The sequence below is a fragment of the Amblyraja radiata genome, chromosome 13 (assembly GCF_010909765.2).
Source record: "Amblyraja radiata isolate CabotCenter1 chromosome 13, sAmbRad1.1.pri, whole genome shotgun sequence".
In the NCBI taxonomy this organism is placed as follows: Eukaryota; Metazoa; Chordata; class Chondrichthyes; order Rajiformes; family Rajidae; genus Amblyraja; species Amblyraja radiata.
The window spans coordinates 46,776,521-46,789,702 of record NC_045968.1 but is presented as its reverse complement, the minus strand read 5'-3'; the positions used below and the strand labels follow the sequence as shown (position 1 = coordinate 46,789,702).

The following is a 13,182-nucleotide window of genomic DNA, read 5'->3' as shown; positions in this document are numbered from 1 at the left end:
TTTCACTCTCCAAATGTCCCTGTTAACCATTTAAACGACCATGGCAACCTTGGCCCCACATTATCAGCGATGCTCCCTTTCTCCTGTCCATTCCTCTCCCACCCTCTCTCCAACAATGTCAACTTGCTCTCTGCCTTTTCAAGTTCTGATGAAGGGTCTTCAACCTGAAATGCTAACCTTCTTTCACTTTCCACAGATGCTGTCTGATCTATTGAATGGTTGCGCCTTTTTTCTGTTTTTTATTCCAGATTTCCAGTAACTGCAGGCTTTTATGTTCATTCAACTTGATTTTGATGTTATACAATAAAATGGATGGTTATTAAGCATTGTGGATATTTTAGAGAAAAGAAATAAAAAGATTGAGCCAAGTAGATTATAGTACGAAATGGCAGTATTGAGTAGAGCAAGATTTTATTTTTGCCAATGTATTGCTAAAATTTCTCCATCAAAATTTCTGTTAATGTGTGCTGTATAACTTGTGTGTTTTTGTCATTTCAGGTAAATTTGATCAATCTGCAGCTGATTACAGTCTTAACTAATCCAAAGAACTCTAACCACTGCTCAAACTGTTTATCGACCAAAGGGAATCATGTATTCCAGGCGACGAGGGGGAAACCTGGGACTCTTTCTACTCCTGAGCCAGCTATTCCATGTGGGATTTGAAAATATCCCACCGGTCACACTGATGACGATGGCACTGAATATCTTTCTATATTTATCACCGATTCAGCCATTAATGAATGTTTGCATCAACGTGCAAGAAACGTGGAACAGAAATGACTGGAAACGGCTTTTCTTTTCACCATTTCACCATGCCGACGACTGGCACCTATATTTCAACATGGTGTCAATGCTATACAAAGGAATTCGACTGGAGCAAAGGATTGGCAGCAACTGGTTTGCCTTCATGCTGTCGGTGTTCTCAGTGATGACTGGAATTATCTACTTACTGCTGGAAACAATCCTAGCAGAACTGATGGAGGACCAGTCCTATAAAATGCAATGTGCAGTTGGTTTCTCAGGTAAGTAGGTTCACTGGTTGAATCTTGCGTTCATCACCGCGATATGTTACTGCAAGAAATCTTTGCCCTTTTCATATTTAAGAAAACTACTCCAACTCAGCTCTCACCCTAAACTTCTATGTATATTCAAGATATTTTATTGCTTGGTGTGCTAACCTATTAAACCTCGTTCATTACACATATCTGGTGAGACGAACATTTTTTATAGGTAGAGAAACTAGAAGTCGCAAACCAAAGTGTGATCTTCAAGGCTGATTTTTAAAGAATCTGCAATGCACTGCATTGTTAATGGCAAACCTACAAAGTTGGGAGGTACTCAAAGTGGGTTGCATGGTGGCGCAGCGGTAGAGTTGCTGCCTTACAGTGCCAGAGACCTGGGTTTGATCCTTCCTATGGTTACTGTCCTTACAGAGTTTGTACTTTTTCCCTGTGACCGCATGGGTTTTCTCCGGGTGCTCCGTTTTCTCCCATACTCCAAAGACCTACAGGTTTGTAGGTTAATTGGCTTGGTATAATTGTAACTTGTTCCTAGTGTGTGTAGAGTAGTGTCAGTGAGCAGCGATCGCAGGTCGGCGCGCACTCGGTGGGTTGAAGGGCCTGTTTCTATGCTGTATCAATAAGATAAACTAAACTAAAATATTAGATCCAACGTGATCAGTACATGTCATTAAACTACCCCCAAATATGTGGCTGTGTTCATGATAGAGATTTATAAAGCTAAAATAGTGGCCTTGCTTTATATGTTAAGTTACCAGACTAGAATCCAGAGACCTGGAGTATTGATCTGGAGACCATTGAATTTCAAGAAGATGGGTGGATATTTATATTCACATAATTAAATAAATCCGGAATAAAAAGCTTTTGACGATAATAGTGTCACCAGACTGCCGTACAAAAAGTTGACCTGGTTCAATAATCTTCCAGGGAAGAACATTTGCTGTGCTTATTTTGTTCTGGCTTATATGTGTCCCCAGATGTAGCCATGTGGTGGACTCTCAACTGAGTCTTAAAATAACTGCCGAACAACTCCAATTATTTTTTCATGTGTGTGAAGTAAATTAGCAACACAAATGAAAGGGAAGTGGAAATCAAACGCAAAACGTTTTAGCAATGTGATAGAAACTAGAACTTTGGTTGCCCCGGCTTTCCTTGGCCCGCTCTAGTTTTTCTGCATGTCCCTGCCACAGTTTGCACTGGAAAGCAATCTCTCAGTGCTTATGGTGGCAGGCAGCATTAGACTGTCTCCGTATAGTCACCTGCTGCAGCCATGAATGGCTTTGACAGCTTGTTAGGCCCTGACCTCATTTCACCAGCTGTCATGAAGCCTTAGAATGTTTGTCATAATGTGTTTGACATTCACAAACAATCAATAGCACGCGGGACACATTTAAAACCATATATGTTTAACAGTTGACACATTAAAGACAGTGAAAATAGGGTAACCTTTTTCCTAGCGCCTGATGTCTTTCATTCATTTTATTAGGGACAGCTGTGAATGAGCCAGGCTTAACCAGTCCCTTGCAGAAAGCCACTGGTGCAACCCGGGACCAAGCACAGCTGTTGGTTTACAGGATAACAACAGTTCCACCAGCTTTAGTCCACAAGAACAATGGAAATTAGAACTTCCATGGGAATGAAAAAAGACACTAAATACTTGAGTAACACAGCTGGTCAGGCAGCATCTCTGAAGATATGGATAAGCGCGTTTTGGACTGGGACCCTTCTTTGACTGCAGCGTGACGAAGGGTCCTGAACTGAAACATCACCTATCCATGTTCTCCAGTGATGCTGCCTAACCCGCTGAATTACTCCAGCATTCTGTGTCTTTTTTTTTTGTAAACCAGTTCTGTGTGTCCTCTATGGGAAAGCACAGGCAAATCTAGTTTGAGTACTGTTGTCAGGGAAGAAGCTCTCTTAGACCTGCAAAGACAATTGAATAGATTTGTGGAGAAATAGTTCAAGTTCAAGTGAGTTTATGTCACGTGTCCCTGATAGGACAATGAAATTCTTGGTTTGCTTTCAGCACACAGAACATAAGTAGGCATTTACCACAAAACAGATCAGTGTGTCCATATACCATTATATAAATACAGAATGGAAATGGGTCCTTTGGCCTACATCAACCACCCATTTATGCTAATCTTACTTAAATCCATTAAAAAAAATATTCCAACATTCTCTTCAACTCTCCCCCTCCCCCCCCCCCCCCCCCCCCCCCACGCCATTCACCTACACTCTAGAGGCAATTTAAAGTGCCCAATTAACCTACTAATGTGTATGCCTTTGGGATGTGGGGGGAAACCAGAGTACTGTTGTCAAGGTACAGAGAGAATGTGCAAACTCCAAGCTATAGACACCCAAAGTCAGAATTGAACCTGGGTTTTTGCCGCTGTGGGTTAGTGGTTCTATGAGCTGTGCCACTGCACTACTCAAATACAAAGAGACAGAACTTGCAACTGATATAATTTCTGAGAGTAAATGATTTTATAACTATGTTGAAGGGTAAGGGAAATGTGACTCGGTAAAAGATAAGTACAGTTCTTCACATAGAGATGTCATATTGGAGTGTTTTGCATTTATCTTGGAAGATGTCATTGAACCAGGACACAAGGTAACTAAATCAAATGGAGAAATGTATTGGATTTGATTTAAGTAAATAAATGACAGGAAGGGAAATGGCTAATTTCCAGGATGGTGGTTTTCATGCCAGGATACTAAAAAAAGACGAATACATTCCAAATGCTTCTTTACTGTTTCCTAGGATCCCAACTTTGGTGATGTGACACTGGATTGTTGACATATTTATTTAGGAAAATTGGAACTGGAAAGTCAACTAATTACTAACCTCTGCTCTGAATTCAGTTCTGGGGAAGTTATTGGATTATCTGTCGTTAAGATTAGTGTCACTGTACTCGAACAAATTAGAGTTTATCGGGATGAGCACTATTTGTAAAGATTAAGTCACGCTTGATTAATATGCTAGAATTTTGTGATGAGAATGTTAATGTTATCTTTATTGGACAAGAGTAGGCCTCTGGTGTGGACTCCAAGGTCCCTCAGGGAAAAATAATTGATATCATGGTTGCCTTCTTATCTTAATGTGGATTTTGAAAAGGGGTTGAAGCACCGTACTAAAGTTCCTAGATTTAAAAAAAAAAAATGTTTCTTGTATATTAACTCCATTAAATTGATGTGTAAGAGTAGTGCAAGTTTGAGCACTTGTACTTACAAAATCAATACACTTTGGTTTCTCCAATTCAGTTGGCCGTCAAAGACTCTACGTGGAGGTGGTTAACTGGTAGTAGGTGAAATCAGAAAATCAGTCATCCTTCTGCTACCCTCTTCTGGCAAGATGCAGGCCTGGTCTATTTTTCTGGATATAAACTTTAGACTTTAGACAAACAGGCTTTTCGGCCCACCGGGTCTGCACCAACCAGCCATCACCCCATGCACTATATTTGTGTGTATATGTGTGAGTCTTTACGTCTTTGCAAAAACATTACGCGGTAACGATAACATTTTACATATTCTGATTAACCTCTAGGCAGAGATTACCTTCACTGAACATTTTATGCTTTATTTCTCGACATTACTGATTAGAGTTTAAATTTTTTTTTTTAAATCAAAAGACTTTGAATTTTAAACGACTAGCTTCAACTGATGACGTCACAATGGCTCGGCTAGCAGTGATCAGCTTCACTGAAAATTTAATCCTATATTTCACAAGTTATTCGCGATTAGAGTTTTAAAAATGCCAAATTTAACAAGATTTTTACAGTTAAAATCCTTCCTGCCAGCTTCCAACACACTGATACAATGTTGCGACACAGGAACACGCTGAACCTTTCACCTCACAGGAGGTGGAGGGCTAATTGCTATTGCAACACGCAGGGCAAGTACAATTGTTCCGGAAGTGGCGGCGCTGGTGAACGGCTGCGGCTCGCCTGCAGTCCGTTTGTTTTTACTTTTTTGTGTTGTTTTTTTCGTTTTGTCTAGCTAAGTTTTTGGCTTTTTAGGTTGTGTTTATGTGTGGGGGGGGGGGAGGTGGGGGGTTGAAACAGGGCTTGCTGTCTCTCCCTTCGGGGGAATGCGACTTTTTTGTCGTATCCCCCTTCTCTGCCTCCGTCTGCGCTGAGGCCTAATGGCGGAGCTGGCGACCTCGAGGCTCCGGAGGCAGCCTGTCAGGACTCACCCTGGGCTCGCTCCCGTGAGGGCGGCCCAGCTCGGGGCTGTGACGCTCCCGTGAGGGCGGCCTGGCGAGGGGCTGAGACGCTCCCGTGTGGGCGGCCCAGCCCGAGGGAAACGGCGCTCCCGTCGGGGCGGCCCAGCCCGAGGGAAACGGCGCTCCCGTGAGGGCGGCCCAGCCTGAGGGTAACGGCGCTCCCGTCGGGGCGGCCCAGCCCGAGGGAAACGGCGCTCCCGTGAGGGCGGCCCAGCCCGAGGGAAACGGCGCTCCCGTCGGGGCGGCCCAGCTCGAGGGAAACGGCGCTCCCGTCGGGGCGGCCCAGCTCGAGGGTAACGGCGTTCCCGTGAGGGCGGCCTGGCGCGGGGCTGAGACGCTCACGTGAGAGTGACCCGGCTCGGGGCTGGAACGGTGCTCCAGCGGCTGAGGCGGCGGCCTGAGTCCGGGGTTCGGCCACGGGCCAGTGGACGACGTCGTCAACAGCTGCGTCCGCTGGACTGGAGGGCGGCAGCTTCGACCACCCCGGGCCGTTTGAACCGGCCCGTGTTTGAACCGGCCCGTTCACGGAGCTCGGTGAGCCACGGGACTGATTTACCATCGCCCGGTGGGGTATCGCCTCAGCGCAGAGGGAGAAGAGGAGGGAAGAGACTGTAGCCCTAAGATTTTTGCCTCCATCACGGTGAGGAGGTGCTTGGTGGACTCACTGTGGTGGATGTTAATTTGTGTTTACTGTCTGTTCTGTTGTCTATTATTGTATTATTGTATGTATGATTGCATGTATGATTGCAGGCACGAAATTTCGTTCAGACTGAAAGGTCTGAATGACAATAAAGGAAATTCAATTGGAAATTTTTTTTGAAGCCCACTGCTGAGGGAGGCAGGGAAGTGCTGGAATCTTACGTTCGGGAAAGGCTTGAGTTGGAGGACCATGCATCCCGTGGGGGCTACGGGTAGGGAATGGGTGCGTTGGGGGAGCAGACCCCCATCTTGGTCCAGTATGACATAAATTTCTATGTTGTTTAAAATGGCCAGTATGCTTGTGGGGTATCTGTAGAAGACAAATTGTGTATTGACTTGGAAGGATGCTTGAATGTCTTTTTCAAATGTTTATTTCAGGCGTTTTGTTTGCTCTGAAAGTTGTGAACGGCTATTACAACCCAGGTGGACTCACCTATGTGATGGGCATCCCAGTGTGGGAGCAGTATGCATGTTGGGCTGAGTTGGTTGCGATTCATCTGATTGCCCCAGGGTAAGTGCACAATCTTTGGTACCATTAATTATATTTATTAACACCAATTCCAAGAAGGATCATTGCAAATATTTTCACAGTGTAGTCCCAATTATTTTGTTGTCAGAATGCATTAAATGGGGTTTGTATTTAATACTGGATTAGGAAAATAGATATAACCGGGTATATAGTAGCAGAACATTGAGGAAAACAATAGAAGATAATTTTGTGGAACAGAGGAACTGAGTTTATCTGAATACATGAAAAAACGTAGTTGACTGTTGAAATGAAATGTGCTACATAATGGAATTTTAATTTCTGCTGTTGTTGGATTCCAGTGAGGGAGACGCCTTTAAATGACAGAGTTGGTCAGTTGGGGAAAGTATAAAAGTGAGCGTTTTTCTTTTTTTTTTTGTTCCTCCACAATATATTTTGCCAGTATATCAGATCATTGTTTAGCCCTGTGGGTGTGTGGTTATTTCTATAGCCGGTGAGCAAATATATTTGCAAGAAGAGGGCGAGCATGTTAAATTGAAGAGCCATATCCTGAGAGGTGAAAGCTCAAAAATGCTCTTCATTTCAAGTTTTCTAGAATAAACTTCTGATATCTGCTATGCCCTTTGATAATATTTGGTGCGGAGACTACATATATTTTATGCAGATTGATTGGAAAGGATGCAACAGGGTCATTCACACGCCCAAATCTTGCATGATTATTTATTGAAGCTGTAGGATTTTGGGAACATATATGGAGTTTATCCTGTGAACTAACAAGCGTATGGAGCTTGGACGAAATGCAGCAAAAATCACATTGAAAGGCTACAGTACAAGGGTTTGAAACAAGGTCATTTCTTCACTGGTTTTAGACAAGGCTGGGTGTAATGCAGTCAGAATTGGTCGACGGTATTTTGTTCAAATTTTATATATGCAAGGCCAAACATAAGTGCTAACTATTAGTCGACGATGAAGCTGCATACAAAACATGGTGTTCCGAATTTAAAGGAAAAGTATTTGCCGAAACCTTCAATTATGTTCGGTATATTCTCTACATTTTTATCTGATCACCACTGAAATCAAATTATTCAGCTTAAAAGATAGCAAAATTGTGGCTGTAAAAATCTGTAAAGATATACTGTATGTTTGATTGACGATACAGTATTTCAGTGTTGCATCATTTGATGTTAATAATATGACCTATTATAATGAAATAGATCTACATATCAATAAGCTTTCTTTTTGTTTGCACAATGCATACAACTATACAGCTTGGAGTGGGTGTTACAGTTCAGCATTTGTAGCTACAGATCATTTACTCTAGTGGAAGAGAAAGGATCTGTTTTTTACTTTCTCATTAATTTTTAAATTGCAATTTGAATAGATCCATAGACTTCCTAAGAATGGGCTCAACTTTCTTTTTAAAAAAAAGGAAGCAAAGAAACTTAATTAAAATTGCTAGAGTAACAGTTTTGCATACAGTTTTCAATCAGTGTCATTCTAAGGCTTTTGGTAAGAACTTGCTTTTCTTTTCCTAGGTCATCTTTTGTTGGCCATCTTTCCGGTATCATTGTTGGGCTAATATACATCAACGGACCCTTGAAGCAATTGATGCAAATTTGCGCTGGTAGGCTACAATTCTCCACCCTTGATCAAAGTACAATTCACTGTTTGTTTCAAAACCTTTCATTAGTCACCAGAATGCATTTTCTACTTTTCAAATTATCATGCTGCACATAACATAATTATCTCAAGTATATATTACAGCAATCCATGATCACTAAAGACTGCACAGGAAGTCAGTACAAAAACAAAGTCATTTGCTTCAATTTTATAAATGCAGTAAAATAGTTTATGGGACTGTGTTTCTTAATTTAATCCTGCACCACTCCAAGCAATTGTGAAATATTTTCCATTGGACAACCTATTGATATTTTTTAAAAAGACATATAGTGCCGTTGTAATTCAGCGGTTCAGGCAGCATCTCTGGAGAACATGGTTAGGCGACGTTTTGGGGCGAGACCGTGAATAAACCAGCATCTGCCGTTCCTTGTATCAACCTTTTGATGGAGCCTGTCGAAATGGTGGTGCTAATCCCTCTTAGCACTTCCTTTTTAAGGCAGCTGTTAATCCATTTATTTTTATAGTATGAATTGAGCTTTACTCACATAATAAAGAATATAATTAAGGAAGATCCTCTGTCATAACTTAAGTGAATAGAAATGTTCCCGGTGCTCAATCTCACTGATTATTTAATGGAGGAACATTTTTTTTCATCCATTAAGCAAGACCACGTAGGAGTCAATTAAAGTAAATAGTGCTTTGACAGGAACACTTGGCATAATGGCACTGCAGGTAGTACGGCTATCGCACTGCTCCTGTTACTCAGATTCAGCCCTGAAAGTGTGTGCAGTTTGCATAATCTCCATTTGACTGCCTGTGTTTTCCCTGGATGCTTTTCTTATATCAGTGCAATGTGCTGGTTGTTTAATTGGCCACTGTAAAATACCCATGACATTGGTGCGTGGCAAGAGAATTGGGGGAGGTTGATGGGCAGGTGAGAGGAAATATGTTACAGAGAAGAAAGTGGAGGAATAGAATTGATGGGCCTACTCTGAGGGCTAGCGTAGACATGATGGGCCAATGGCTTCTCATGTCATAAAGGAAACATAAAACACTGGTAGATTAGCTAACCTTTGCCTGATTTTGTTGAAAATAGATATGACATGTTATTCTTGCATTAGTTACGTATTTTTGAACAATTTATAATGAATGCATTTTCCAGAATGAACTTATCTCAAATGGTGTTAGCACAAATGTTTTACAACCACAGTCCTCCCTAATAGATTTTTTACTGTTCTTATTTGACAGATGTAGTTTCATCAAGTAGCTTTCCAAGGCAACAAACAAGATTCAATAACCAAGGTTTGTTTATATTTACTGTCCTAAGATAATTTCACATTTGATTTTCTAATTGGGATTGGGAAAAGGGGAAATATTCCCAAGAATTGTTGTGTGATCATCTTGGAGAAGACATGTTAAGGCCAGCAGTTGCTGCCTTGCTGAAATCGCTGTATAATATCTCGACCCTTCTGTTACCTCTTCAGATTGAACTTGGACTATGCTTGCCTTCTTTCCTATAGATAAGCTATTGTATTTTCTTTCCAGATTTCTCTCCTCTTGCCCCTTTCCCTTTCTCTCCTCTCGCCCCTCTACCTTTCTCCCCTCTCATCCCTCACCAATGTCAACAATAGTAACAACTTAATTAAAGCCTGCGACTCAGTCAAGTCGCATCAGCAAATTTCCCTATATCTCAATGTCCTTGGAGGACGTGGGAACTTCTGTGGTTCTAGATCTTGGAGCTCCCTCCTCAGTAGGATTGCAGGACTGTAGTCATTCAAGAAGGTGGTTCACATCAATCACTTCAACACTGACTAGGGAGCGGCATTAAACGGGATCTTTGGGTTTACTCATTGCACTTTGAATTAAAACGTACATAATTTTTCCTGCATCAATGTGTTGTTTTGATAATAGACTGTCTTTGCAAACCTTAGGTTCTTCTGGGTACCTTGCTTCTAGAAATGATGCCGCATCTAACACAGAGAGGCATGATTATACAGGAGGAATGACCGAAGAGGAACAATTGGACGAAGCAATTCGGGCAAGCTTAGATGATGACAGTAGGTCGTACACCCCAATAGTTGCTTCTATTTTTTAGGTTGTTAAACTTGGTTTCCATATCACATAGCCAATTACAAAATAATTTGTTTATGAAATATGAATGTGATGATATGTTAATACTTTAACAAAGCACCAGTCATGTAATACAAATTGGTAAATATTTTTCGGATTGTTACTTCATCTCTCCCAATTATAGAATGATTTTTTTTTCAGGCCCAATTACAACATTTTTCCATTATATTTGTAATTGATTGTGGGATTGACATTGTGCTTTTGTATTTTCTCTTAAAATCCACATTTAATCTGCAGATAGCATAATGGGTGCCCCATCCCCAATGTGAAGCACCTGGAGCATGGTGCAATGCTTAAATTACCTTGCATGTAAACTGGAGGCATGGCTTAATAATAGAGTTGTCTTTGGTGTGGAATTTAAATTCAATTAATGGTATGCATTTTTGAATAATAATTGTAACATTAATTAATGGTGGCCATAAAGCTACTGGATTGTAGTAAAAATCCATATCATTCGTTAATGGCCGTCAAGGAGAAAATCTACTGTCCTTAACCAGTCTGGCACATTATGTGACTTCAGACCTAAAGGTGAGGTTATCCATTTTGGTTGCAAAAACAGGAATGCGATTATTATCTAAATTGAGTCAAGTTGGGGAAAGGGGGGAGTACAATGGAATCTGGGGATCCTTGTTCATCAGTCAATGAAAGTAAGCATGCAGATTCTGCAGACAGTGAAGAAAGCAAAAGGCATATTGGCCTTGATTACAAGAGGAGTTGAGTGTAGGAGCAAAGAGGTCCTTCTGTAGTTGTACAAGGCCCTAGTGAGACCATACCTGGAGTATTGTGTGCATTTTTGGTCTCCCAATTTGAGGAAGGACGTTCTTGCTATTGAGGGAGTGCAGCGTAGGTTCACCAAGTTAATTCCCGGATGGCAGGACTGTCATATGTTGATAGAATGGAGCGGCTGGGCTTGTGTACTCTGGAATTTAGAACGATGAGAGGGTATCTTATTGAAACATATAAGATTATTAATGGTTTGGACACGCTTGAGGCAGGAAACATGTTCCCGATGTTGGGGGAGTACAGAACCAGGGGCCACAGTTTAAGAATAAGGGGTAAGCCATTTAGAACGGAGATGAGGAAAAACTTTTTCACACAGTGAGTTGCGAGTCTTTGGAATTCTCTGCCTCAGAGGGAGGTGGAGGCCGGTTCTCTGGATGCTTTCAAGCGAGAGCTAGACAGAGCTCTTAAATATAGTGGAGTCAAGGGATATGGGGAGAAGGCAGGAACGGGGTACTGATTGTGGATGATCAGCCATGATCACATTGAATAGGCATTTGCTCTGTAAGTGGTGTATTTGTTTCACACCCATTAAATCTCTCAACACTGAACAAATCCAACCTGATCATCACATGTTAAAATCACAGTCCTGGATATTGCCAGTTGTTTTCTAGCACGCAGTTTTTCTACCAAAGCCATCCTATCCCCTTTGTGAAGATTTAGTTATTTCAATATTGTGTCTCTGAGAATGCACCTGAGTAAGAACTGGGATAATGCTCTAAACTCAGTTGTGTTCATCTTTATTACCTTGTATTGATTTAATCGGTATGATATGGTACTTTATTTGTCACATGTACTGAGGTACAGTGAAATTCATTTTTGTATACAGTTCAGTACAAGTATCACTATACACAGGCACTTAGATATATCTTAGATAAGCATCTCAGATACAGTATAAGTGTATAGCAGTAGTACACTGAGACAGTATACAGAGTCATCAGTTTGGACCATTTTCAAGTCCCAGTTGTTGTAAGTGCAGAGTTCTTGTCCTGACCATGAAGGCCCGTTGTCATGGCAGCCTCGCAGGGTCGGCCTGGCCAAGCGTAGCCGTGGTGTCCTCCGCCACTGCTCCACCGCTGTAGGCTGTGTGCAGTCCACGTTCTTGGCCTCGGAGTGGCGCCCGGTCCAGCCGATCTACAGGCTGTTGCAGGGCCTCCAGCGGCCCACTCCACCGTCGATGCAATACACTTCCTCCCACAGCCGGTCTGCTTACTGGCCCTCCGTCCGACTCCTTCCACTCCAGGCGAGCAAGCCAGATCTTCTGGGCGGGGATCCTTCATCCGCGGTGGGCGAGTCAGGTCTACCGGGTAGATCCTCCATCCGTGGCAGGCGAGTCCCCGGTCTCTGGCAGACGGGCCAGGCAAGTCCTCCTTCCTCGGTCCGCAGTGGGCGAACTCTACCTTCCGGGCGGGACCTCGGTCTTCTGTCCAGGTCTGCTGGTGGGGCTGGCCGGGACATTATACTGAAGTGTGTTCTTCATAGTATTGTATTGTTAATTATAACTGATGTACAGTGTTAATTTTGCATGTTCAAGGTATTACAACTCGGGCCCCAATATTTCTGAATAGTTCAAATAAGTTTATAGTCTTTCTTGAAGTTTGCTGACGCTGAGCATTGTTCCAATAGCATGAATAATCATGAGGTCAAATTCACTTGGTTGTTTTGGACATACAGTTTCTTAAATGGACCGCGTGTAAATCAGCCGAAAATTCATTAGGGTTTCTTATTGTCTCCAGGAATATAAAAACAAAACAAATCAAAGGCTGATTGACCTATGCCCTTGTTAGGAACACTCATCTATTCCAGTATTGCTTGAATATTGTTGATTCTTCTCCAGCCACATAGATCAAATTCACTCTTTTAAAACACCTCAGGTTATGGCTTTTAAACAATCACGTATTTATGTCACCTTTACCATTGCAGTCCTGTGCCATTTCAGCAGGCACTTAAATTAACTCCATTGGTGTGGAACTTGTGTTTAATTTAGAGATACAGCATGGAAACAGACCCTTCATCCTACCGAGTCCACGCCGACCATCGATCACCCATACACTAGTTCTATGTTATCCGACTTTCACATCCTACTCACTTGGGCCAATTAAACTACAGACCTGTGCATCTTTGGAATATGAGAGGAAACCGGAGCACCTGAAACCTATATGGTCACAGGGAGAATAGACAAACTTTACACTGACAGCACCTAAAGTCAGGTTCAAACCTGG

General features: G+C 42.1%; 1 protein-coding gene across 3 annotated transcripts in view; it reads left to right on the top strand.

Annotated features, from left to right (window-relative positions):
* Positions 1-13,182, top strand: part of rhbdd1 (rhomboid domain containing 1) — a 62,232-nt gene that overhangs the window by 23,884 nt on the left and 25,166 nt on the right. For 2 of the 3 annotated variants that reach the window (XM_033031983.1, XM_033031984.1), the window contains exons 2-6: positions 499-1,022; positions 6,322-6,454; positions 7,966-8,054; positions 9,299-9,352; positions 9,982-10,107. In XM_033031983.1, coding sequence (XP_032887874.1) covers positions 590-1,022; positions 6,322-6,454; positions 7,966-8,054; positions 9,299-9,352; positions 9,982-10,107 — 835 coding nt within the window. In that variant the 5' untranslated portion in view covers positions 499-589. Of the gene's footprint in view, positions 1-498; positions 1,023-6,321; positions 6,455-7,965; positions 8,055-9,298; positions 9,353-9,981; positions 10,112-13,182 lie in introns of all 3 variants that reach the window. The other variant, XM_033031985.1, reaches the window with a different exon arrangement.